At 44.9% G+C, this 25695-nt stretch overlaps 1 protein-coding gene across 1 annotated transcript in view; it reads right to left on the bottom strand.

The window, feature by feature from the left end:
- Positions 1-9113: 9113 nt before the first annotated feature.
- The window catches only part of PTPN9 (protein tyrosine phosphatase non-receptor type 9), a 41140-nt gene continuing 24558 nt past the window's right edge, over positions 9114-25695 (bottom strand). Inside the window, exons 7-12 of the mRNA XM_077745389.1 lie at positions 23036-23129; positions 18289-18355; positions 12722-12800; positions 11389-11539; positions 10751-10958; positions 9114-9959 (exon numbers count right to left, since the gene is read on the bottom strand). Coding sequence (XP_077601515.1) covers positions 9745-9959; positions 10751-10958; positions 11389-11539; positions 12722-12800; positions 18289-18355; positions 23036-23129 — 814 coding nt within the window. The 3' untranslated portion in view covers positions 9114-9744. The remainder of the gene's footprint in view (positions 9960-10750; positions 10959-11388; positions 11540-12721; positions 12801-18288; positions 18356-23035; positions 23130-25695) is intronic.

Below are 25695 nucleotides of genomic sequence, written 5' to 3'. Positions count from 1 at the left end.
ATGTATAAATAGAAATTTATAGGAGCTCAGTGCAGGGAGATTCTTTGAGCTGAGGAAAACTGGAAAAGTCTTCATGGAGGAGATGGCACTCACGTAGGGTCTTAGAGTGTTCATCAGGCAGAAATGAAGGGGCAGGTAATTTTCAGCAAAGGGCAAAAAGGGCTAAATGGAAAACGTTATTAAGAACCTTTGAGTGTGGCTGTAGTAATGAAAACCATGGTTGGAAAGATGGAATCAAACAGCAGAAGACTTTAATACCTGGTTAAAATTCTTAGACTTGCACAACACAGTGTACGAGCAGCATGGTCCCAGGACTACACAGAACTATGGTTTAAGATGGTCAACATGTCAGTAGCTAAATGGGTTCTGAGAGTAGTTGAGTGAGAGGTGCCTATAAGCAGCGAAGGCAGGGCACAAAGGTCGTCGTTAATGCTGGGTTTGGAGACGACAGAGGTACATCTTCTGGTGGGAGGGGTAGGTGATGGAGCCAAAGGAAAATTGCTTTTCTCTCTCCCAACCACCCAATGTAGAAAGCCATGCCTACTTTCAGTGGCCCCCAAATCAAAAGCTCTGACTCAGATCCTTCCCTGAATCATTTGCAACGATTGTCCTAAGTTTCAACCAGAAGCTGAAAAAGGCTACCCTACGTGTCTGTGCTCAACAGAGCCGAGCCTGGGCCCAGAGCACACAGAGTGAGCAAGAAAGACCTGTTACTGAGGCATCAAGGAAAGGAGGCTAGTGTGGCCAATGTAGGGTGTGCAGAATGTGAAGGGCCTTAGAGGCCGGTGGGCAGAGTGGGGCGATGCCAGTTAGGCTGCCCAACAACTCAGGTGAGATGTACCGAGGACTTGACCAGAGCAGTGGCAGTAGAAAGCAAATAATTTTTTAAAAAAAGAGAGGTGTTTGAGAGAGACTCAAGGGGCCTGAGTGACGAATTCAATTTGGGTAATGGAGGGAAAGAATCAGTGGCCTGGTTTGTAAAGAGGTAGAAGAGTTTGAGGCTGATGGTTGCGTAATCTGAGTTCTAGACTTCGTCTGGCCAGTGACTGGTGATATATCTTTACGCCAAGTACTTCTTCCCTCTTGGGCTGTTTTCCTCCTGTGAAATGGGGATGGAAATTAGAGTAGAAAGGCCCTAAGGACTCTTCCCCCACTCAGGGTTCATAGGGAAGGGGGTTTTCTGATGGGGAGGAAAGCTTGCCACTAAGGGGAGAGGACAGATGGGAAGAAATACTGATTTGGAAAGGGCAGTGGTCATCCCAGGTGAAGTGGGGACTAGAATCTGGGAGGTAACTTGGTTGATGGAGTCACTGAAGGAAAGGGAGCGGAGGGTAGAAGGCCAGGACATGAGGACTGTGTATTCAGTGGGAGGCCTAGCACCTGGCAGGGCTATGGAGGTCAAGGTTCATTCTCAGACTGGGGGCTCCCTACAGTGAGAACCAAGTTTTTCCAATTCCAGAACAGAGATCCCCTGATGTCTGGAGTCCCATGTCAGATTTCTATTCTATTTCCCAAGAGGTTCTGCCCTAGATGAAGGCATAACAGATACTGTGTGGATGTATCTGTTGACACAGATGAGGCAGAGTGGTAGAACAGAAATAACATTAGTCTGGAAGTTGAATCACATGGTTCTCAGTTAGTCTCTTCTTATTTTCCGTGGATTAGCCTCCTGTCCTGCCCAAGAGTGTTGCAGCAATCCTTGCCCGGTTATGAAGATCAAATGTGATGATACCTAGTAAAGTTTTGAGCTTCTGTAGGGGCCAAAGGCCCAAGCGTTTGACGGTAAGCCAAAACAGCAAGTGGTGTGCTGTGGATGGAGCTACTTATGGAACATTTGACACCAGACTAGTTACTCCCACTCAGAGAAACAGATTTGCTGATACTCCCTGCCCTCCTGAGTATGCTAGCCTGGTGGTGATCCCCTCCGGAACAGAGCTCCCTAGACAGAGGTCTATAAGGGTAGCCACTCTATCCAATTCGCCTCTGAGCCTCCAGAGTCCACAGCAATCAGGCGTAGGAGGCCCCCTTGAAAGGAGTCCAGGGATTATTGTTTCTGGCTCAGTACACTGATGCCTACATAGGAGACCTAATCCCAGACTCTTTAGAAAAGTGAGTGATTTGGTGGCATTCGGCCCACCAACTGTACTGAAGATTACATCCAGCCCCCCTCTCCCGCTCTATCAGGACAAAACCTGTGAATGGATATGGATGAGGGCCTTCCTTGGAGAAATCACATTGGGATGTCAGGTTCTGATTCCCAGGAGGCCTCTTTTGTCTGAGTTAGGGATTACTATCCTAATCATAGTTGAATAAACTGAGGCTCAGAGCAGTAGAATGACTTGTCCAAGTTGAGGGTGTCTGGGCCCAAAGCCTGAGCTTTGTCCACTCCCCCGTGTGCTGTCTCTCTACACACTAGGGCCCATGATTCACACTGGAACTTCTGGAGGAAAAAAACAGCCTCCCTCGTGCTGCTCCACCCACCTTACCACCCTAATTCCAAGAGCATTTTGTCCCCAGATAGTTCTAAATGATTTCTGGCCCTTTCCTGGAACTAAAAAAAAAAAAAAAAAAAAAAAAAAAAAATCATCCTCAGAGAAGGAAGATATTTCTCCCAGTGACACACATGTGTCCTTAACTCACACCACTGCTTGAAACTGTCACACCCACTGACATCCTGTCTCCCGGGCATCATTTGAGCGCGCGCACACGCACGCGCACACACACACACACACACACACACTCATTCACAAAAAGGACTCATTTAATTCTCTAGGGTGATAGGTGGGGATTGAGACATTTAGGGCCGTGACTCTGCCAAAAGTAAGTCAGTGCCAGCGCCCTGCTAACCACCCCTGCTAGCTTTGGAAGACCACTACCAGTCTGGGAATATCCAGATGAGGGCCATCAGAGACTTGCTCTCTGCTCCCAAACTGCCATATAGGTTCAACGGGAAAAGCTCAAAGTATAGGTCAGAATCTGTTTAGCCACTTCCTAGCAGGAAGTCTTTTACAAGTTATTTACCCTCTCAATCTCCTTATCTGCAAAGACTAAGAATACCTACCCCAGTGGGCTGGCTGTGAGATTAAAAATAAAGCATGCCCTGGGGCGCCTGGCTGACCCCGTCTGTAGAGCACAGGACGCTTGATCTTGAGGTTGTGAGTTCAAGCCCCGAGTTGTGTACAGAGATTACTTAATAATTAATTAATTGGTAAGACTTCACAGACTTTTTTTCTCCTCTATGTCCTCACTCCTCCCTCTTCTCCTGGCCATTAGCATGCGAAGTTCCTGGTACAGCAGTCTGAGAGAAGAGCCCAGGACTGACCTAAAGGACCCCACAATCCCATTGTACGAAGAAACTATTTCCCTGGCAGCCAACTGGCTTAGGTTGAACATATTCCATATCCTGATTTCTGGGTAGTTTGGAGGCTTGGAATTTTTTAGCGAGTTTTAAGATTGCTACTCACTGCCTTGAAACGTCTTCCTTTCACTGAGCATTAATATACCTCTCTGGGTTAGTTCCAGCCCAACTTCAGAAAATAAGTACAATATCTTCCCCAGTTTACCTGATGTTACATTTTCTCTTTCTTGTGTTTTAAGTTTATTTATTTTATTTTGACAGGGGAGGGACAGAGAGAGGGAGAGAGAGAATCCCAAACACGCTCAGTTCCTTCAGCACAAAGCCCAACGCGGGCCTCGATCTCATGAACGGTGAAATCCTGGCCTGAGCTGAAACCAAGTCAGAAGCTTAACTGCCTGAGCCACCCAGGCGCCCCTGGCTTTACATTTTCAAAATGTTTTCTTTTGTATGTCATTTGTTTGGTTATTTTTTTTTTTGTTTAAGCACCAGTTTTCTCCTTTGAATACAGTCTTATTCAGAGTCCTAATATGTAAGAGACAAATGGGGCCCTTGCTTTGAATGGAGACAACCCGGGCACCACAGTCTCTACTCTCACCTCCCATTCACACCACCTCTTTGTCAGCACCTGGCCAGAGAACACCACTCTTGCACCTACATTTCCAAATCCTGTTCCTTTATTCTAACCACTCCCTAACTGACCAGGCTGGGCGCATACAGCCTGGCCACGTTCTCTGTTACTTCAGTCTATTAATCAGAATCTTTCACAGGCTTTTCATCCTCTCCTTAATGTTGGGGACTCCAAATATCTCTCCTTTCTTCTTGCTCGCCTCCTTCTCTGTTCTCACCCAACTTCCAGGCCTCTAGCTTTTTAATTTCTTTTTTAATTGGAGAGACAGAGAGCATGCACGAGTAGGGGAGAGGGGGAGAGGGTGGAGGGAGGGGGAGGAGATTGAAAGAGAGATTGAATCTCAAGCAGGCTCCATGGTCAGCACGGAGCCTGACACAGGGCTCAATGCAACGCTTGATCCCATGACTCTGGGATCACGACCTGAGCTGAAATCAAGAGTTGAACACCTGACTGACTGAGCCACCCAGGCGCCCCAAGGCCTCTAGCTTTTATCTAAACTAAGTCCCCAGTTGGCATCTCCAGCCTAAAATCTGTCCTGAATGTTGGTCAGACCCCATACATCCATTGGCAGCTGACCACACAACAGGTATTCGTTCAAGGTCAAGGAAGCAAGAGACCCTGCAGGATGAAGTGGCTGAGCACCTGGCCAGTTTTGAGGCTTTAGACAAATACATTCACTTAGAGAAGTAGCCAGGGTTGGAAGTGAGCCTGGAGCTGGGAGGGGCCCTGTGCCTTTTTTGACTACCTTCTATGTACCTCTTGCTGTCTTGCTTTCCTTCTTTCATCTCTCTCTTAGCCCTAACAATGATCAGGAACATATTACCCTGACCTGTTGAAAAGGAATCACTGCCCCCCATCTTCATCCAACACACCCAGCTAGGATTCTGGTGTAGCTAGCTATGTCCACATTGTCCTTAGCCAGAAAAAATATGGGTTAAGACTCCAGTATCCCAGCCTAACTTAAGGAGAAGTTGAATTACCATGCTGTACACCTGACATTAGTGTAACATCATGTGTCCACTATACTCAGATTTTAAAAATAAATAAAAAGACTGCAGCATGCCAGATTTAGCTTAAAGCATAAAGATTTTTATGAAAATGATAGTAAAGGTGGAGGGAGATCAAATACTTCAACAGGCTTCTGAGTGCTATCCTTCTGTCTGTGGAGGAGACCCAGTCTTCCCTGTGGTCAGTCAAGGGCAGCGCAATCCACCACACTGGATAGGCACAACCATTGTGATGGTAACCATACGGCAGATACCTCCCAAGAGAAACTCGGGTTCCCTCCCTGGTGGGAGCTTTAGCTCCCGCCCTTGGGAAGAGCAGAGTGGTCTGTGGGGAGTGACTAAGGCCTGAGACAAATCTAAGACCTCGGCTGAGAACTCTGAGACCTTGGTCGGTTCAGTCCTCAACTCTGACTCACCGTCAGCTCCATGTGGAGCAGCACAGAAGCCTTAAAGGCCTAGGGGTTGGCCTGGGGACTACAGAGGAAACCTGACCTGCTTTCCAAGTTGGGGGCCAAGTGGGGAAGGATGTGAGGGAATATAGAGAAGTGGCAGCAGGTTGAAAGAAGAGACTTGGAAAACAAGCTAAAACTAGGGATTGCAAGTGGGAGCTGACCCAACCGGAGAAGGGCCTGATGGTTTGTCTTTAGGAATCCACACTGTCCATCAAAGAACTAGCCCCGTAAGATTTGGAGGGCCTGTGGTAGTATCATCTAATGGGGCTCCTTCTTTCACAAAAAGAAGCTACGGGCTGGTTGGGGTTGAATAGTGAAGCCTCAAAACTACCATAGAGCTCAGTCACTCTAGGAAGGCTTTCTTCCTGGCCCGCCTCCCCCAGGGTCTCTGATGTGTGTTTCTATATGCATGTCTGCTTGTGCCTAGAGATGAGAAGCTTTAAGAGTGGGAATCTTGGGGCGCCTGGGAGGCTTGGTCAGTTAAGCGGCTGACTCCGGCTCAGGTCATGATCTCACGGTTCATGAGTTCAAGCCCTGTGTCAGGCTGTGTGCTGGAGCCTGCTTCAGATTCTGTCTCCCTCTCTCTGCCCCTCCCCCACTCACACTCTATCTCTTAAAACTGAATAAACATTTTAAAAAAAGGAGAAAAAAGAGTGGGAATCTCCTCTCTCTTGTACGATGCTAAAGAGTCCAGTTGCCCAAGAACTGGTCCCACTCTGTCATTTCCCTGCACGTGATGACAGAGGAGATTGACAGTGGTAGACTTCCTAAAGTGAGGAGCCGGGGCACCCTTCAAGTCAGATGTCCCATCCTCGCTGACAGGACAGGAATGAGGGACCAGAGCTAGAGGGAATAGGTGAAAAAAACAGCACTCAGATGGGAAGAAGCCTGAGTTGGCCTGAAACGCTCTCTCTCCCTTGAACACTTTCTCTCATATTCTCAATTGTACAGTCCAGGATTGGACAGCAGGTTGTCTCGCTGGGTTTGCCAACTCTCCTGTGTGAGAGCCTTGACTTCCTGAACAGATCCAGGCTCCTTCTCGGTCATCCCTTCTTTCCCTCTCGGAACACCTAGCATGGGTAGGCTCATACTCTTCACTTGTAGTAAAAGCTACAAGTCAACTATGGCAGTAGGGGAAAGCTAGTGATCCCCTGCTTGCAGATTTAGGAAACACCGAGTTGCTAACCTTCCTCAGAGTCAGGAACATGGACTAAGACACTGCTTCTGAAACCTGGCTCATCCTGTCACTCAGTCACCTACCAGGCAGGACCCAGGAGTCTGTGTTTTTATGGAGCCCTTGCACGTCATGACCTCCCCAAATCCTCAGATGTGTGACTCATGTACAACTACTGGATTTGCAGAGCAGTGTGGGTACAGCCTCTTCATACAAGACAGTTCAAGGCTACCTCTTCCAGGTCTCTCATCATTAATCCGGTTTCCTCCACATTTCCCTAAAGCCCTCTGATTTCCCAGATTTCAAGCATCTCTGTTCACCTCTTATGCTGGCTTACCCCCAACAGAACAAAGGCTCATCCAGGGAAAGGGCTGGCTTAATGTTTTATTCTACACTTGAGCTCTTGATTGAAGTAAGAAAGTCAAGAAAAATGCCAAATCGGGAGATGGGTCCTTAGAGGGACTCTAGTCTGAGCTAACAGCAGGTCCTTTTGAGTCAGATGACCTGGGTTCTTGATTGGCTAATTAAATTTTCCTGTGCCTCAGGGGTTTTTTTTTTTTGTTTGTTTTTTGGTCAATACCTACCTCAAAAGGTTGTTTTGAGGGTGGTGAATACGATCTAGAAAGCGCTTTGAATAGTTTGTGGAACAGAATTAAGGACCCAGTAAATGTTGGCTGCTATGACTTTTATTAAGAACACCCCAATATTTGCACACTCTCCAGGCCAGAACTGCTCCCACCAGACAGGCTGGCACTGGTAAACAGGGAGTAGCTACATGGCACAGGAAGTGGCGCTACGTGGACAGAGCTTCTGGTTCCATCCTATGAGAGAGATGCCAGATCTTCCCAGGAAGACCAGAGTACCCCTACACATGGTGTTTCCTTGAGAGGATGACCCCTTTGGGACTCTGTAGGCCTCAGGGCCCGATGCCAGGAGGTTCTACCTGGGAGCATCAATCACCAACTCTGTTATCCAACATGCATCATGGGCCCAGGGATCAACTACCTGGAATTTAAGAATGGTTTATACTCTGAAATGAAAGCTTAAAGAAAAAAAAAAAACCAACTTCTGGTTCCCAAGGACAAAACACTATCTTGATCTTTGAAAGGGCACTGCAATGAAGAGGCCAAAGGCTTTGTGAGCAGACCAACCTGAGCTCCAGTTCCAGAGCAAATCGCTATACCCTTCCGGACCTTACCTTCCTCATCTATACACAGAAAGAAGGGAGTGAGAATCATCATCTCACTGGATTATTGTTAGGTTTGAATGAGGTGATGGGGGGAATAGCCCAAGCTAAGAGATTGGCACCCAGCTAGCATTCAACTGGTGGTGCCCTTTGCCTGCCCAGGACTAGGGCCATGGCCTGTGGACAAGGCAGACGGCTCTGAGAACTGAGTCTCAGATACCCAGGCCTCGGGTCCCTCCCTGCCTCCCCATCCCTCCCAGACCAGCTCTTGGATCCCCTCTCACCTTCCCGGCCCCAGACTGCTACTAAATTGATGAAGCTAAAAGGATTTGATCATGTCGGTATATTTATATGTAAATACAAAACTGTATCGCTATAAGATATTGAATATGAACATTTACAATTATTTTCTGAATCTGACTCAGTCCATTGACCTTAAATACAAAATGAAAAGATTGTAAAAATAAGAATATATACATTCAAAGAGCTTATTACAGTATAAAATTATTGAGGTCTGATCAGCCGCCAACCTCATCTGTGATGGGGGAAGGTTTAGGGGTTCCTGGCCAGGGACTCCAGATTCCTGGAGGGGTTCCTGGCCTGGTGTGTCAGGCCAGGCAGGCCAGGGGGCACACAGGTACAGGCTGGGTGAACAGGGGGCAAACAGTGATTGCACGCAACTGCCTCATCCAGCCAGGGGTCAAGCTTTTTATTGACACAGAACCCACCCAGCTTGAGCTCCAAGGTGTGGCAGGCTGCTAGGCAGGAAGAGATGGGCATTTGAGCGGACAGGGCCAAGTTGCATAAGGAAAGGAACTTTCTAGAAAAGAAAAAGGGGCCCCAGCTCATTCTCCCAAGGAGGGATTCTCATAGTCGTTTCCTTTCTCCCACACCTGGGTTCCCTCTCTTTCCTTCTACAACTTCGTACCAACTCCCAGACCCCAAGCCCCAAGGGACAGTGAGAGGAAAGGGGTCTGGAATCACAGTGGAGGTCTATTCCTCAAATTGGCAAAGTAAACAAAGTAAAATCATTAGATAAGGGCAATTCATGCTGAGTTAAACCAGTGTCACCACAAACCAGAATCTCAGCTGCAATGGGCAGTCTCGTGGAAGGAGAAGTCATTATGTGAGAATGAAGGCCTGTGGCGGGGGCGTGAAGATGGACGTGTGTGTCCTCTTCCACCACTCTGCGGTCTGACAACAAGAGGGATGATCCCCAGCCCCAGCTAGTCCAGGATAAGCAGCAGGGTCCAAGGAGCAAGCAGTCCTGAACTGCAACACGGAACCCCAGCAACGTCTACAAAGGAGTATCTCTGTGTATATGTATTTATAGAATACGACCATATTATCACATACAATATATATTATATACACACGTACATATGGACCCATACATGTAAGTGCACACACATACACACACACACACACAGAATGACAGAAAAGACTGGAATACACGCCCTAGGTATAAACGTGCTTGGCACTGGGGACATTCTCTAAAGTATGTAACTTGGTCGAGCTCTCTGGGAAGGAGCGTGGACGCTCACACCAAACCTTCCCAGCAAATCCTAGCAAAGGGAAGGAGTGGGAGAGACACCTTGAGAAGGAGAACGGCATTGGGAAAGGGGGGAGGGACGTTCCTTCCCCACTTACCTCGGGGCCCCTGGCAAAAACTGATAGCCACAATTTGGTTTTCATAAGGCACAGTTCGATAGCAGGTGCTAGGAATTAAGACCACATTGCTGCCGGCCCTTTCTAGCAGCAACCTCCCCACATCTATCTAGCCAAAGGGACAGACTGCCTTGCGTGCACGAGTGCGCCAGAGACACGAGTTAACAGTTTGGTCCATTGCTTCAGCGTAACTGATGGCAACCTATAGGCTCAGCGGTGTCCGGGGTAGTTTAAGGAAGGATGACCAGCAGGCAGGAGGCTCGCGGGACAGTTACTGACCCTCCATGGCCAGGAGGCTGTGACTGGAGGGCACCATGCCCTCTCTCTCTGCGAACTCCAGGATTGCCTTGTAGCAGAAATAGTACTGCTCAGGGGTCTGGATGCTGAAGGCCCTCTGGGTCCTCATGCGGGACACTGTCTGGAACACATTAAGGGTGCCAAGCTCCTCCAGCTGTGCCAGGCAGATGTCCAGTGAACAGAAGGTACCTGAAGGAAGGAAAGAAGTGGTCATACCCGGTCCACCTCTCCTCTGTCCCTCCCTCTACCAAATGACCCAGGCAGGCTGGATGAATGAATTCAAAGGCAGGGTGCCTCCTGGCAGGAGGCCAGCTGGCCTTAGGCCTGAAGGGATTCGAGGAAGAGGTCATTTGGAGGTGCTGGGAGTCCAGAGAAATGAGAAGACCTCTTGTCTCTCAGGACAGTATATGGGGGGAACAGGAACACTAGGTGGAAAGGTGACAGAGAGGAACCGCCCGCTCCAATCTTGGACAGAATGACAGCACTCCCACACCTGGGCCCTAATTTGCAGAGACTCCACAACTTTTCCACAGAGACCTAACACAAACCTACTCTTCCTGACTTTCTCCCCGAGGGACCTCTTGACTAGAAAAGCCAGCAATCCCTACAATGCATAGCCCCTTAAGGCAAAAGCTGCTAACTAGAGTGCGCAGCACAGGGTGCGGGTCTCCTCAGGGAGGGGGATGGGCAGGAAGCAACAGCCCGGCTGCACTCTCCGGGACACCCATGTGACAGTGATGGGGTCAGAAGATCCTCATGCCGATGGGACGTATAAAGTGTCAAATGCTAGGGACCTGGCCCGGGAAGTGGGTCCTGGCCAGCACGGCTGGCATCAGGGATACCAAACGGACATAAGGAGGAATTTTCATGGCGATCCACCCACCCATGGATCAAATTCCCGCAAATGGGCAACTAAGAGCATTGTTATGCCCCCTCCCCCGTCCTTACTGCCTCTGGCGCCACTGCATCAGGTGCATTACCTGTCCTGCCAATGCCTGCGCTGCAGTGGACCACAATGGGCGGCTCGGGGCACTGCCCCTTGGAGCGTGCGCCCATGCTGCTGACAGCCAGCCTCTGCTGGCTCCGGACCACTCTCAGGAAGTCAATGAGAGAAGCTGCCGAGGAAGGGACACCATAATCTGGCCAGCTCAGGAACTGAAAGTGGGTCACCTGGCGTTTCTGCCGCTCCTTGAATGGGAAAAGAAGCGAAAGTTAACGAGGTTATTTCTGCTTGCCCCTGACTACCTTTGGCTTTTCTAGATTCTCAACCCACTAGTATCCCCAGCACCAAGGTTCCTGCCCACCACCCTTAACTTTCTCCACAGTTGCTCCTCTACATACCCAAAAGAAAGGTTAAATGTCTGGAGAGGACAGAATTCTCTAGAGTGGAGGATCCAGATTACTTGTAAGTTTTATTCCTAAGTAACGCCACTGTTGTGTTGAGACAATATGGCTCTATTGGCTCTGAGCTGAATATCCTGATCCTGTTCCCAGAAAAATGCAAGTAACTTAGAAGCCGCCTGGACTCCTGCCTATTCCCTTTGGAGATTTTCTTTACAGTAAAGGTTCTCCTCCAGCTTAAAAAAAAAAAAGTGAGAAAACAGAAACTGGGATTTACCTCTGTGTTGTGAATTTCTAGTGTGGTTTTCTTATAATGGTTCATGTTCTCCACGCCTAGATTGGTCACGGTGAGGAAGCCAAATCGGATCCGAGAGTCTCTTTCTAAAGGCCAGTACTGGCCACACTTTCTCCTGCCGCCCTCCTCAAAGCTGAAGACAACACAGAGCAAGGGTGAGCCCTCGGTCCTTCCTGTCCATGGCAGTAAGCCCGCTGTCCCCGGGACCCGCTGTACCCTGAGCAGCAATGTCCTCTCCCACACCACTTCTAACTGATATCTTTGCTGCTTGGCAGAAAAGGAAGAGCACCTTCATTCTAAACGGATGTAATGACAGCTAATTTTCTGCCTGTGCTCATTTAGCAGACATTTATTGAGAGCCTGATACACCATTTGGCCCCTTTTCTGGTACTTCTTGGTACTCTTCACATATCTGGGATAAATACGGGTGGACCAAAAAAGCAGAGAAAATGTGGTGGGCCAGACTGAACCTGCCCTGTGTCTCAGCCACCGTTCATTCCCTTCCCCACTGCGGGCGCTGGGCTGAGAGGAGTGGGAAAGGCCTAGTTCCTGGGAGGCCAGCAGGAGGTTTGTGTAAAAGCCTACAATCCATCTCGCTGTTCGTTAGTGGCTTCCAAGTGCTCCATGGTGGTACTTCTCCACCACCACCTCTCCAGATCAAAGGCCGTTGTGACAGTGCCACAAGAAAGGGAACCGAGCAAACATTTTCATTACCTTTCTTCTCCTCATCTGAAATAGGTGATCATTATTATTGATAATGAGGATACTAATGAATTTGTATCCTAAGGTTTTGGCACATATGCAGACCAAAATTTCAAAAGGATTCCTTTCATCAAGAGCTTTCCTGCCTGACCTGGAATGTTCCATCTCTCTTGTTGCAGCTCTCTCACAGGTAGAAATACAAATGAGCAGAGAAACTATCACAAGGAGCAGGGAAGGGGAGAGCCGAGGGGAACTGGTAATCCAGAGGTCAGGAAGACCGCTGCCCCATGGAAGCGGGGAGCAGATTCAAAGTGAATTACCCCACGTTTCCCAGCACTTCCTTTAGTGGATAAGGTCAGGACCTCAGAATAGCTGTAACTGGCACAGCATCACCAGAGCCATCGATTCAAGTTTTTTCAAGTTAGATCTATCAATCTCTACCGCACCTTGGCTACGTTAATTCTGGGTCCACTAAGAAAAAGATCAAACATCTCCAACCCTTTGCCATGGTTTTTCTAATCCTCATTGTTCTAAGAACTGAGATCCCCTCTGGAATCCCCCATGCTTAGGGACAGGGTGGGGGCAGAGTGCGGTGGGAAGAAAGAGGGCTCACCGGGTGGTCATGACAATCACCAGGACTTTTTGCTCCCAAACCATGAGCCAGAAGTCACGATAGGTGTTCTCCAAAGGGCCTGGAACAAAAGAAGATGACAAGGAACATAACTCTGGGAAGCCCTTCTTTCCTCCTCAGGCATGTCTGGGTTTTCTCCCAACTGATAACTCCAAAGTCCAGATGCTGGCTCCCTGCCCTTCTCACTACATCCCTGCTATTCAGAGTGGTCCCTGAACCACTGGCACCACCCTTGGATGTGAGAGGGTTAGAAACGTGCAATCTGGGGCTCCTGGGTAGGTTACACATCCAATTCTTGGTTTCCGCTCAGGTCATGAGCTTGTGGCTTTGTGAGTTCGAACCTCACATTGGGCTCTGCGCAGGCAGCACGGAGCCTGCTAGGGATTCTCTCTCTCCTTCTCTCTCTGCCCTTTCTTTGCTCACACTATCTCTGTTTCTCTCAAATAAAACTTAAAAAAAAAAAAAAAAAGGAATGTGCAATCTGCATTAAAAATTTTTTTTTTATATATTTTTTTATTTCTGAGAGAGAGCACACAAGCAGGGGAGGGTCAAAGAGAAAGGGAGATACAGAATCTGAAGCAGGCTCCAGGCTCTGAGCTAGCTGTCAGCACAGAGCCCAACACGGGGCTCGAACTCATGAACTGTGAGATCATGACCTGAGCTGGATGATTAACCGACTAAGCCACCCAGGCGCCCCTCAATCTGCATTTTAACAAGATCCCAGTAGGTTATAGTTTGAGAAATACTGCGATGCACCATCTCAAGAGCCTTACCATCAGGGATTCTGCTGGAACATCCAGACAGACGGTATCTACCGTGTACACACTGCTAGCTGCTTTCATCTCCCCTAAGCTTATAATCAGCAGCAGCTTACTGAACCACTCCCCTTCCATGCCCCATCATGGGTCTCCTCAGACCCCACATGCCTGCAATCCGATCTCTTCCTTCAAAATTAGCTTTCTCTCTCTACTTTGCCATGTCTGTTACCAGTACTGGCATTTGTAAATCACTTGGTTTAAAAAAGTCAACTCTAGGGGCGCCTGGGTGGCTTAGTCGGTTAAGTGTCTGACTTTCGCTTAGGTCATGATCTCGCGATTCGTGGGTTCGAGCCCCACGTCGGGCTCTGTGCTGACTGCCAGCTCAGAGCCTGGAGCCTATTTCAGAGTCTGTATCTCCCTCTCTCTCTGACCCTCCCCTGCTCACGCTGTCTCTCTCTCTCTCTCCTAGAAATTAAAAAAAAAAAAAAAAAGTCAACTCTGACTTATCCATGTCCTTTATCTCCCAGAAGCAGCCCCCAAGTCCTAGAGATTTTCTGCCTTTGAATGGATTTGGGTTTTTTGGGAGGCGGGGTTGGGTTTTTATCCTTCTGTCCCCACCCTGCTCTCCCAATTTCACTGCCACACGGACCACATCATGTTTTGCCGGAGTTACTGTAATATCATTCTGGTTAACTTTTCTGAATAGGACTCTTTCTCTTTCAGTCTACTCTGGATTATCCTGCCAGTTGTATCTTTCCAAAAACTTCCTTCATCACCATGTAGATAGCTCTTGATGGCACAGCTGGATCAAAACAGCTTAACCATTTAATTCACATGGTCTTACATCAGTCGTTTTACTTTGTGAGAATTAAACATGTCTTGGCAAACATGGTGCTGAGGGTAAGAGCCACGTTACCAGGTTCTCTTTTTATTTTTATTTATTTATTTATTTAATTTATTTTTAATTGTTTTTAACATTTATTTATTATTGAGAGACAGAGAGACAGAGCACGAATGGGGTAGGAGCAGAGAGAGGAGGAGACACAGAATCTGAGGCAGGTTCCAGGCTCTGAGCTGTCAGCACAGAGCCGGATGTGGGGCCCGAACCCGCAAACTGCGAGATCATGACCTGAGCCAAAGTTGGTCGCTCAACCGAGCCACCCAGGCGTCCCCCAGGTTCTCTTTCTATAGTTAGAACCTTCATAGGGCTGGGCACTCAGGGGAAACTTGGAAGATACTTGTGGGCCACCAGCTGCCTTTTAATCAAGGAGCTGGTCACTCGGGATAATTCAACATGTGAGCCAACATCACCTAACCTCTTTGGGCTTCACTTTCCCAGTGCTTTTTCCCTCCTCTGCTTACAGGGAAGAAGGGCAGTGTGTCAAGGGCTGATTTTGTCCTGGTTTGTACTGGTTTCACTACCATTTTTGCTAGAGCCTTTTAGCAGCATTAATGTTTTATGATACTAGAATTCCCTCCTGGCAGAAGTGGACGCTGCCAAAAGCCTATCAGGTCTTGGAAACAACCTAAATGTCTACCAAGAGAGGATTAGTTAAATGATGTCCTATCCCCGATGTAAGCAGTCCATAAAGGTGATTTTGTAAGATCTGTGACTTTTGCTATGAAAAGGTATTCACAAGATACCATCGGATAAAAAAAAGAGGTAATGTATAGAAAGAGCCCATTTTGTCAGCTATGTCGTACATCTGTATCTATTTGATTTCCAAACACAGAAGATACTTTGGAAGGAGGTGCTGCAAAACGTTAACATTATCTCTGATTGAGATATCATATCTATGATGGAATTTCATCCCGTCTTCTGAATTTTCTACAAAACACTTCCATTAGCATAGTACGCATGTCAAGGAGACACTAAGAACTCCCTTTCCCCATGTCTGATGCCTGGCCTCGTCCACATCCTACTATCCCACACCACAGCAGCACTCATAGCCTTTATCTTCCACATTCACATCACTGGCAAAAATGGTGTTGCCAATCAGAGCACCTACAACCCAGATGCCACTCAGACTCGTGCTTGGCAAAGAAGGGTCGGAATTTCCTCCAAGGCATCAGAGAAATTTAGAAGGGAAACCTGCACTTTCCACATCAGACTCTTTTTACCAGTGAACTTTTTTGAAGAACTCAAGTCAGTGCTTTATGCGGACATGGGTGAAATGATCCTCTGACTTGGCTTGCAAGGACTTTTGACTCAAACAGACATATGTTTGAATCCAGGATCTGCCACTTACTATGTGTATGATCCAACTATCACCTAACCTCTTTGGGCTGCAATTTGTTCTTGGGTTAATAAATATTCCTTACAGAGTCTCTGTAATAAATAGATGAAGATTAGATACCTAATATATAATAGATAACTCTCAACAGATGACAGATATTATTTGTAGAAATACTTTTATTAATAAAAATCAGAGGGGCACCTGGGTGGCTCAGCTGATTAAGCGTCTGACTTTGGCTCAGGTCATGATCTCACGGTTCCTGAGTTCAAGCGCCACATCAGGCTCTCTGCTGTCAGCACAGAGCCTGCTTCAGACCCTCTGTTCCCTTCTCTCTCTGCCCCTCCCCAACTTGCATGCATTCCCCCCCTTTCAATAATAAATACATTAAAATAAAATAAAATAAAATAAAATTTTATAATCAGAATACTGAATATAGCCAAGGAAGTTAGCCAGGCAAATCAAATCAGCCTTCTCCACAACACAAGACCCTATTTTCCAGTCCTAAAAGAGTGCTGATTCTGTCCAAAGGTGATCTGTGCTTGACGCAAAAAATCTCTCATGCTCTTGAAGGAGTTTCTTCTGGACGAGTCCTTCAAAGCCACCCTAAAGGATCTGATCCCTGCATCATTTGCAACCCAGTGGCTTTGCCTTATAAACCCAAGAGGGAAGCATTCTGAGGCGCCCTAGAGCCAATCCTCACCCTCCATAAGCTCAACCATGCGAAGGCCAGCCTCCTCAACAAAGCACCCCTGCCGCCGCCTCCTCCTTCTTCGCTCTCTGGCAGAGCACATCATATCCTGTATGCCAAAAATCTTTCCTGACAATTTTCATTTCTTCTTAGGGTCTTAAAAGGACTCCTTTTGGAGGGAGTAGTCCCTCCTAGGGGGAAAATATAAACCTGCGACCATCAGACCAATTAACAATGTACCAAGAATGTACCATTTTTTTCTCCCTCACTTATTTTGAAAAATTTGAAACCAATGAAAAGTTGGAAGAATACTACAATGTACTCACATATTCTTCAGCTAGAAAGCTATCATTTTTAGCTATCGTTATAAAACGTTTGTTTATATATACATACACATGAATATTTTTTTATAGAACTATTTAAAAGTTAGTTCTGGACATTATGACATTTTATTCCTAAATACTTAGGCACATATTTAGAAGAACAAAGACATTCTCTTATAGAAGGACACCGTTATCACACTGAAGCAATTAAACATTGATACAATACTGTTACCAAATACGCACTCTCCAATTGTCCCAAGTTTGTCCTTAAGAGATTTTTCCTCTAAACTGAGGTTCCGATCATGGGAACATGCTTTCGATTATCATAGCTCTTTAGTCCCCTTTAACCTAGAGCAGTTTCCTGCCTTTATTTTTCACGGCATTAACTTTGCAGGGTCCGAGCCAGTTTTCTTCTAGTATGTACCACCATCTGGATTTTGTCTTGTTTATTTTTTATGATCAGATTCAGACTTAAAAACTGGCCACAAACAATACAAGTTACATTGTATGGTTCTCACTGTATCACAACAGAGGCGTAATATCTGGTACTGGTGATGTTAAGTATGATCACTTGGTTAAAGGGGTAAGTGCCAGATCTTTTGCTGGCCATGTTCAGCAAAGGTCAAAGGGCCTATAGCCCATAGGGTGGCCTGTTATGTCCTCCTGCGTTCTGATCTCTTCCCACCCTCTTTGAAGGCAACCTGGTATTCTCCTTGAGATGGCAGAGGCCAGGTCAGGTGTAGTACTGGGGCCTAGAGGAGCATTTATAGAAACTCTATCTGAAATCTTCCCACCAGAGTCTAGTACTTCACGATCAGTGGAGTATAGTACAGTCAAACTAGTATAGACTATCCATTCAGAAGACTGCTGGGTGCTTTCTGATGGCACAGGGACCAGCAAACACCCTTTCACAGACTGAACTCAATGTCTAAGAAGTCCCACTGCTGTTTCTGGCCTCCTACTGGACATAAAGAGCATCTCACTGGCCGCTGAGTTCTGGTGTCCCGTTCCCCTCCCATCGTTGGCAATACATAATCCAAAAACTTGTGGTAGTGCTGTGTTCCAACCTCCAGTTTATCTCCACAGCGAGTTTCCAAGCAGATCTGGTACAGAAACTCTATTCCTCTCCTCTGCCTTCCTGAATAATACCCAGTCTTTATGAAAGGCCAGGATCTAGTGGCCACAACATCACCTCAAATTACCATTTCCTTTCAAAACCGTGCAATCAGGGGCGCCTGGGTGGCTCAGTCGGTTAAGCTTCCAACTTTGGCTCAGGTCATGATCTCACGGTTTGTGGGTTCGAGCCCCGCATTGGGCTCTGTGCTGATAGCTAGCTCAGAGCCTGGAAACTGCTTTGGATTCTGTGTCTCCCTCTCTCCCTGACCCTCCTCTGCTCACGCTGTCTCTTTTTCTCTCTCTCACAGAAATAAATAAGACATTAAAAAAATTTTTAAAAACAAGAAAAAAACCCCATGCAATCATCTGGTGCAAGAAATCACAGGCAGATGACAAAAGAACAACTTGTGAGGGCAGACTAACTTACCTTGTGTACCAATGTAAGCATTCTTCTGCTTGTAGCCATCCATGAAACTGGCATTGATATAATCTGTCTAATGATAAAAAGGAAATATCATTGCAGCTGAGTGGAATACACCATTTGGCTGGGAAAATTATGTACTAGGTAAATAAATCCCAAGGTATAGATATTCTCTTCTTGTCAGGCAGAAAGTGAGAAGCAAAAGGGTCAGTTCAAAACTTTACTTCTACAGATATTACTGGAACAAATGGATATCCAGGTGAAGGGGGGAAAAAAAATCAAGTTGGCTCATTCCTCACACTCTACACAAAAACTAACTCAAAACAAATCACAGACCTAACGTAAAAGCCAAAATGATAAAACTCTTAGAAGAAAATATAGGGTTAAATCTTTGTGACCTTGGGTTAGGCAAAACCTTCTTAGCTATGACCCCAAAAGTACAAGCAACAAAAGAAAAAACAGATACTTTGAACTGCATTAAAATTCAAAACTTTTGTGCTTCAAGGGATACCATCAAGAAAGTGAAAAAGGGGCAGCTGGTGGCTTAGTTGGTTGAGTGTATGACTCTCGGTTTCAGCTTGGGTCATGATCTAGCAGCTTAAGGGTTTGAGCTCCTTGTCGGGCTCTGCACTGACAGTGGGGAGCCTGTTTGGGATTCTCTCTCTCTGCCCCTCCCCTGCTGTGCTCACTCCCTCTCTCTCTCAAGATAAATAAATAAACTTAAGAAAAAAAAAGAAAGTAAAAAATCCCCACAGAATGCACATATTTGATAAGGGATTGTATCTAAAATATATAGAGTTTTCACAACTCAGTATTAAAAAGACAACTCAATTTTATTTCTTTTTAATTTTTAAAAAATGTTTATTTATTTTTGAGAGAGAGAGCAAGAGAGGGAGATACAGAATTCGAAGTAGGCTCCAGACTCTGAGCTGTCAGCACAGAGCATGACACAGGGCTCAAACTCGCACTGTGAAATCATGATCTGAGCCAAAGTCAGACACTGAACTGACTGAGCCACTCAGGTACCATGACAACCCAATTTTAAAATGGGCAAAGAGGGGCGCCTGGGTGGCTTAGTCAGTTAAGCGTCTGACTTTCGCTTAGGTCATGATCTCACGGTTCGTGGGTTCGAGCCCCACGTCGGGCTCTGTGCTGACTGCCAGCTCAGAGCCTGGAGCCTATTTCAGAGTCTGTATCTCCCTCTCTCTGACCCTCCCCTGCTCATGCTGTCTCTCTCTCTCTCTCCTAGAAATAAATAAAAATTAAAAAAATAAAAATAAAAAGAAATAAATAAAATGGGCAAAGGATCAGAATAGCTATTTATTTAAAGAAGATACACAAATGGCAATAAGCACAAGAAAAAATGCTTGACATTATTAGCCATCAGGGAAATGCAAATCAAAACCATAGAAAGTGGGGTGCCTGGGTGGCTCAGTAGTTAAGCATCACTCTTGATCTCAGCTCAGGTCTTGATCTCAGGGTCATGAGTTCAAGCCCCACACTGGGCTCCACACTGGGTGTGGAGCCTACTTAAAAATAAAAACAAAAACAAAACACATGAGATACCACTTCATACCCATTAGAACGGCTACAGGTACAAGTGGATAATAACAAATGTAAGCAAAGATGTGGAAAAACCAGAACCCTCACATACCCCTAGTGCAAATGTAAAAGGGTGCAGTCATGTTGGAAGGAAGACAGTATGGTGGTTCTTCCACAGTTTAAACACAGAGTTACTATATGACCCAGCAATTCCACTCCTGAGGGAGATGAAAACCTGTGTCCACAGAGAAACTTACAGAAAAATATTCACAACAGCATTATTGGTAATAGCCAAAAATCGTATTCACTTTGTGAATGGATAAATAAAAGTGGGATATCCATGCAATGGAATATTACTTAGCAGTAAAATGGGGTGAAATACATGCTATGACATGGATGAATCTTGAAAACCTGCTGAGTGAAAGAGGCCACACACAAAAGGCCACGTATTGTAAGATTCCATTTATATGAAATGTCCAAAATACACAAATCTCTAGGGACAGAAAGTATACGAGTTAGGGGAAAATAGGGTGTGACTGTGAAGGGTATGGGGTTTCTTTTTCAGGTGATAAAAATGTTCTAACGTTGATTGAGGTGGTTGCTCAACTCTGTGAATGTATGAAAAACCACTGAATTACACACTTTAAATGGGTCCACTGTATGGTATGTGAATTACACCTCAGGAAAGCTGTTATTACCGAAAAAGGAGTCCGTTAAGATTTGTAGCACTGGTTCAACACCAAAAGGGAGGCAAGCCAAGCCACGTGAGCAGGAGCACCCTGTCTGTGCGGCCACACACGGAAGGCAAAGTGTGACTGGAGAAGGAAGAAAGCTATACCTCATTTCTAGGGCCATCAACAGCATGGGCCAAACACCCAGGCTCCTTTACTACCTGAATTAACACAAAGCAACAGCCAGACAAATTCAGAGGCGTCTCAATGAACAACTCTTGACTCATTCTCTTCTGGGGGCCTTCTCTCCTCTCCCAGTGTGCTCAGTATCTTACTTACTTCAACATCATTAGCTATTAGGGAGATTAAATAGGATTTAGTCTTTATTATTTTTATTATAACTTCTCACAAGATCTCTGCCAACGTCTTTTCATCTAAGCTGATAAAAGAGAAACATAGATGCAGCTACAGTGTCAAGTTTTGGTGTAACTAGTTGAGGGTATCTGGCAGTTACGATGAATAGTAGAGGGTGTGGAGGGGTATAGGAGGACAAGAGAAAAAAAGTTCCAATGTTAAACTAGAAAAAGCTGAGACTCCACTCTGCTCTGGAGAGGTCGGAGTGACTTGCTAATCCATAACTTGTTCTCCACTGGGTTCCACCACTTGGAAGGAAAACAGTCTGAATTGTCAGTATCCACAGACACCCTGAGAAGACATCTCCATCCTATGGTCATTGCTTGGGTACGTGTCAGTTAGGAGGTCAGTCTACCACCTTATCCTGTCATGAATTATTTAGTCAAGAGTTTCCTGCTTTCTCCTTCCAGAGCAGTTGATTTTGACCTCATACTACTAGTGTTCTACTCTGACTGAGACATCCTCACTGAGCTAAGGGACCAGCAGCAGCAGACCAAGCCAGCTAAATGCCTCACTTACTCCCAACCAGACTGCTCAATGCAGGGCCCACCGTAGTTAGTCAAAGCTATCCTCTGCCCAGCCTGGCACATTCGAGTGGTACATCCTGCAGGACCCAGCGAGAAGGCACAGAAAGTACAAAGGATTTACCTGGTACATGCCAATCAACGCTATTATATAAGTAGCATATGACATATAATATTATATATGTATATGTATGTATAAGATATATATACACACACATATGTATACACACACATATATATGGCTGTTACTTTTGGAACTACCTTCATGCTTTGAAAAGAAATATCACCTCTTAAAAGGTGATATTCTTCTTTTTTTTTTAACATTTATTATTATTATTTTTTAATGTTTTATTTATTTCTGAGAGAGAGAGAGACAGTGTGAGCAGGGGAGGGTCAGAGAGAGAGGGAGACACAGAATCTAAAGCAGGCTCCAGGCTCTGAGCTAGCTGTCAGCACAGAGCACAACGCGGGGCTCGAACCCACGAACCATGAGATCATGATCTGAGCCGAAGTCAGAGGCTTAACCGACCAAGCCACCCAGGTGCCTCACTATTTCTTTATATAACTAAGGATACAGGCTTTCAGTAAGTATTCTTGTCTCTGAGAGCACTAGGAAATAAAATCAGTAATATCAGAAGAATCATCAGACATTAAAACTGATGGGGTGCCTGGGTGGCTCAGTCAGTTAAGCGTCAGGTCAGGTCATGATCTCACACTCGTGAGTTTGAGAGCCCTCTATCGGGCTCTGGGCTGACAGCTCAGAGTCTGGAGCCTGCTTTGGATTCTGTGTCTCCCTCTCTCTCTCTCTCTCTCTGTCCCTCTCCTGCTCATGCTCTGTCTCTCAAAAACAAATTAAGCATTGTAAAAAGAGGACTTAAAAAAGAATAAGTGAATGATTATGCCACAGAGAATGCACAAGATACAGGATAAATGAAAAGAAAAACCTGTGTTAATGTTATGCTAATAGACTTTTCTGGCTTAGGATAAACTTTTCAGTGACAATACCTAAAAATTATGTGCTCTGGAAAACTGGCTCAGAAAGTAGCTCAAATGAGGACGAAGATACTGATGTTAAAGGTCTATGTGAAGAGTTTCACTAAATATTTATATTAGTATATTCTATGTGTGATTTTTAATATGAACAGATATGGTCAAATTAATACATTAGATAATATAATCAATTGACCACTTCAACTCTATCCCTAGATATTTTGTTGTCCAAATAACTAGGGATATTAGTTGTCCAAAATTATTTTCATATCTTCTAGATGGAAAAGTCCCTTACAGTTAGAGTTGCCTTGTATTGATACATATACACTCACTAACATGGCAGGCAATGGGACTATCATTTTACAACAAACGAGTAAAGGAGAAATCACTGAACATTTATCAAGCACCTACAATATACCAGACCTGGTCCATTTAATTTCTGCTTAGTACTGTGAGATGGGCTGATAAGGTAACAGACTAGTATATAGCAAAGTTAAAACCCCGTCTGATCTCTCTGGCTTAGAGTCTATGTTCTTTCTGCTACGGTATTAGTGAGCTTCACTTTGGAAAGTCTCCCTCAGTGCTCCTGAAAGACAGTATTTATGTGACTACCTGAGTGTGGCCACTTCGTTTTGTCAACTTCACTCTCGTTTGGTCCAGACAGGGCACATCCCCATAGCGGTTCTTCTCTAGGTTTCCCGGAGACCTGCAGAAAATGAAACGGACAAACTAAAACAAAGACAGAGAAAAGGTGGAAGCAGTGTGTATGTGTGCATACGAAGTGTGGCAGTGCAAAGGTGAGTATCGGTCACTGCTGGCAGTAGAGACCTGAATCTTTTCATTGCCTTGTCTATCCATAGTCCATATCATTCAACATTTTTAATGATATGTACGTATTCCTGTGGAAATAAAGATATTTCCATTGGAAAGAGAAAAGGAGAGGGAAATAAGGGTACAGTACCAAGAAAAATCCAGCTGCTAATAAACCTAAGTCCAGTTTAATATGGTAGGTTGACAATATATGTTTGACTCCACTTCATCTAGTAGCCTCACTAAAAATGACAATAAAGGCACTAATTGGTACAAATCCCAAAAGTGACGTCAGAGACATCAGCAGACAAAGAGTGAAATCCATTCTGGCAGAGAGAAAATAGATGGAAACATTTTTGCTGACTTTGGCCACACGCAGAAAACTAGGACCCATAGAGGTATCTACAGAGGCACAACGGCTCACTCTCACACCTCTCACACCTTGGAAGGCAGTGTGAGGCATAGGGCTAAAAATAGAGGAATAAATGAAAATCTGAATGACAGACAGTGAGAATCCCCTGCCCTCTTCTTGCTGTCCTATCCCGTCTTACACTTATATCCGATCTTGGACCCCACCAGGCAAGAGAGTGGAGAATTCCTCTCTGGAGAAAGTGAATACCCGCACATGAAAGAATTTTGTCATTTGGAGTACACCAACAACAAGCTAGCTGATCACTTAAACTTGAAGATCACCCATGCCAATAGCATTTCCAAGCAGCATTTAAGGACTCCACTCGTAAGTAGAGCACTAATAGCCAAAAACTTCCAGGTAATTACAGAAAACCCAACACAAAAAAAGAGACCAATCAAACACATGGCAGGAAAGAAGCACAAAAGAGAGTCAGTAAGAGCAAATAAGTTCTAAAAAGCTATAGTTAACACCCTCAGAGAGAAAAAGGTACTATATATATGAAATAAGATCAGGGTGCTCTGAGAGAGGAACAGAGAAGAAAAGCTCTTGGAGAAAGTTGAAGAGTTTTCCAGAATAAAACAAAAATTCAAAGTGATGAAAAAAATGAGAAAATTTTAAGCAAATAAGACAATCATTCTAGGGCAGGAGTCAGCAAACTCTGGCCTGGCCAACCTGTTTTTGTAAATAGAAGTTTTATTGGAACACGAGGCCTGTCAGTTTATTAACGGCAGAGCTGATTATACTTTCAACAAAGATTATAAAGGCCCACAAGCCTAAAATATTTACTATTTTGCCTTTCCAGAAAAAGTTTGTCAATCTCTGCTCTGGGAGATCTACCCAGGCTGCTAGAAATATTCCAGAAAAAAAGAACTGCTATAATACAAGGAAAGAAAGAATGAAAAAGAGCTAATGTAAAAAAAAAAAAAAGTCCTACAACTAAAGAACACAAACCTTCAGGGGAAAGAACCTATCAAGCACCCAACAAAATGAATGGACAAAAAAAAAAAAAAAAAAAAAGGACCCACATCAAGCAAGGTATATTGGTGTGAAATTTTTAAATGGGAAGATAGAGATGATCTAAAACTGTCCAAAAAGACTTGAGAAGGCTTAAGGATAACATCAGATGATTTAGGAACATGGCTACTAAATACAAAGGGATTGTTTAAAAAATTCTGTGGCATAATTATTTCCAACCTAGAATTCTATGCTCTGACAAAATTTAAGAAAGAAAATGGGGGGACCCATTAACTAAGAAACAATAAAGGAAAGTGAGGAGAGAAATCAGGAAAAGGCTGAGGAGCAAGTCCAGACAACAACAACCTCAGTTTAGACTAGAGCAAAAAAAACCCCAAAATTCTGGAAGTGAGGAATCCAGGGGAAGAAAACAAACAATTCATTATGTCATATATTTGACCACTTGGAAAATACTAAGAATAGTATAAAATAAATTTAATTAAGCATGGGAAAAAAATAAGGCTAGGAACACGGAAAACTAAAAACAAATTTAAAGATCAAGTAATTAACTCCAGAAGAAACAAAAAATTGAATTGATAAAATTTAATATATTTGATTTCCTAGAAGCCCATTTAGTTCTGCAGTAGAAAAAATTACATAGTCATAATAATGTGAACAGTAACTACTGATTCAATAAAAAATGTAACATAATTATATTGGAAAAACAGTCAAAAGGGAATTGGAGAAGGAGTATAAGAGCCAAAGCTTACCTACCACAGAAATCAATAAAGAGCATTATAAGGACTTTATTTAGAATCACAGAAGAAATACCAGAAGAAACAACTATAAGTGTTGAAAATGGGCACCTAAGGGCACCTGTGTGGCTCCATCAGTTAAGCATCCTTCTTCATTTTTGCTCAGGTCATGATCTCAGGGTCCTGGGATCAATCCCCCACTGGGCTCCACGCTTAGCTTAGAGAATATTAGCTTAACATTCTCTCTCCCTCTCTCTCTGCCCCTACCCCACTTGTGCTTATTCTAAATAAAATTAAAAAAAAAAAAAAAAAAAAAAAAAAAAAAAAAAAAAAAAAAAAAA

Source organism: Crocuta crocuta, unplaced genomic scaffold (genome assembly GCF_008692635.1).
Source record: "Crocuta crocuta isolate KB4526 unplaced genomic scaffold, BGI_CrCroc_1.0 scaffold130, whole genome shotgun sequence".
Classification (NCBI taxonomy): domain Eukaryota; kingdom Metazoa; phylum Chordata; class Mammalia; order Carnivora; family Hyaenidae; genus Crocuta; species Crocuta crocuta.
This window is presented reverse-complemented; position numbering and strand designations above follow the sequence as displayed.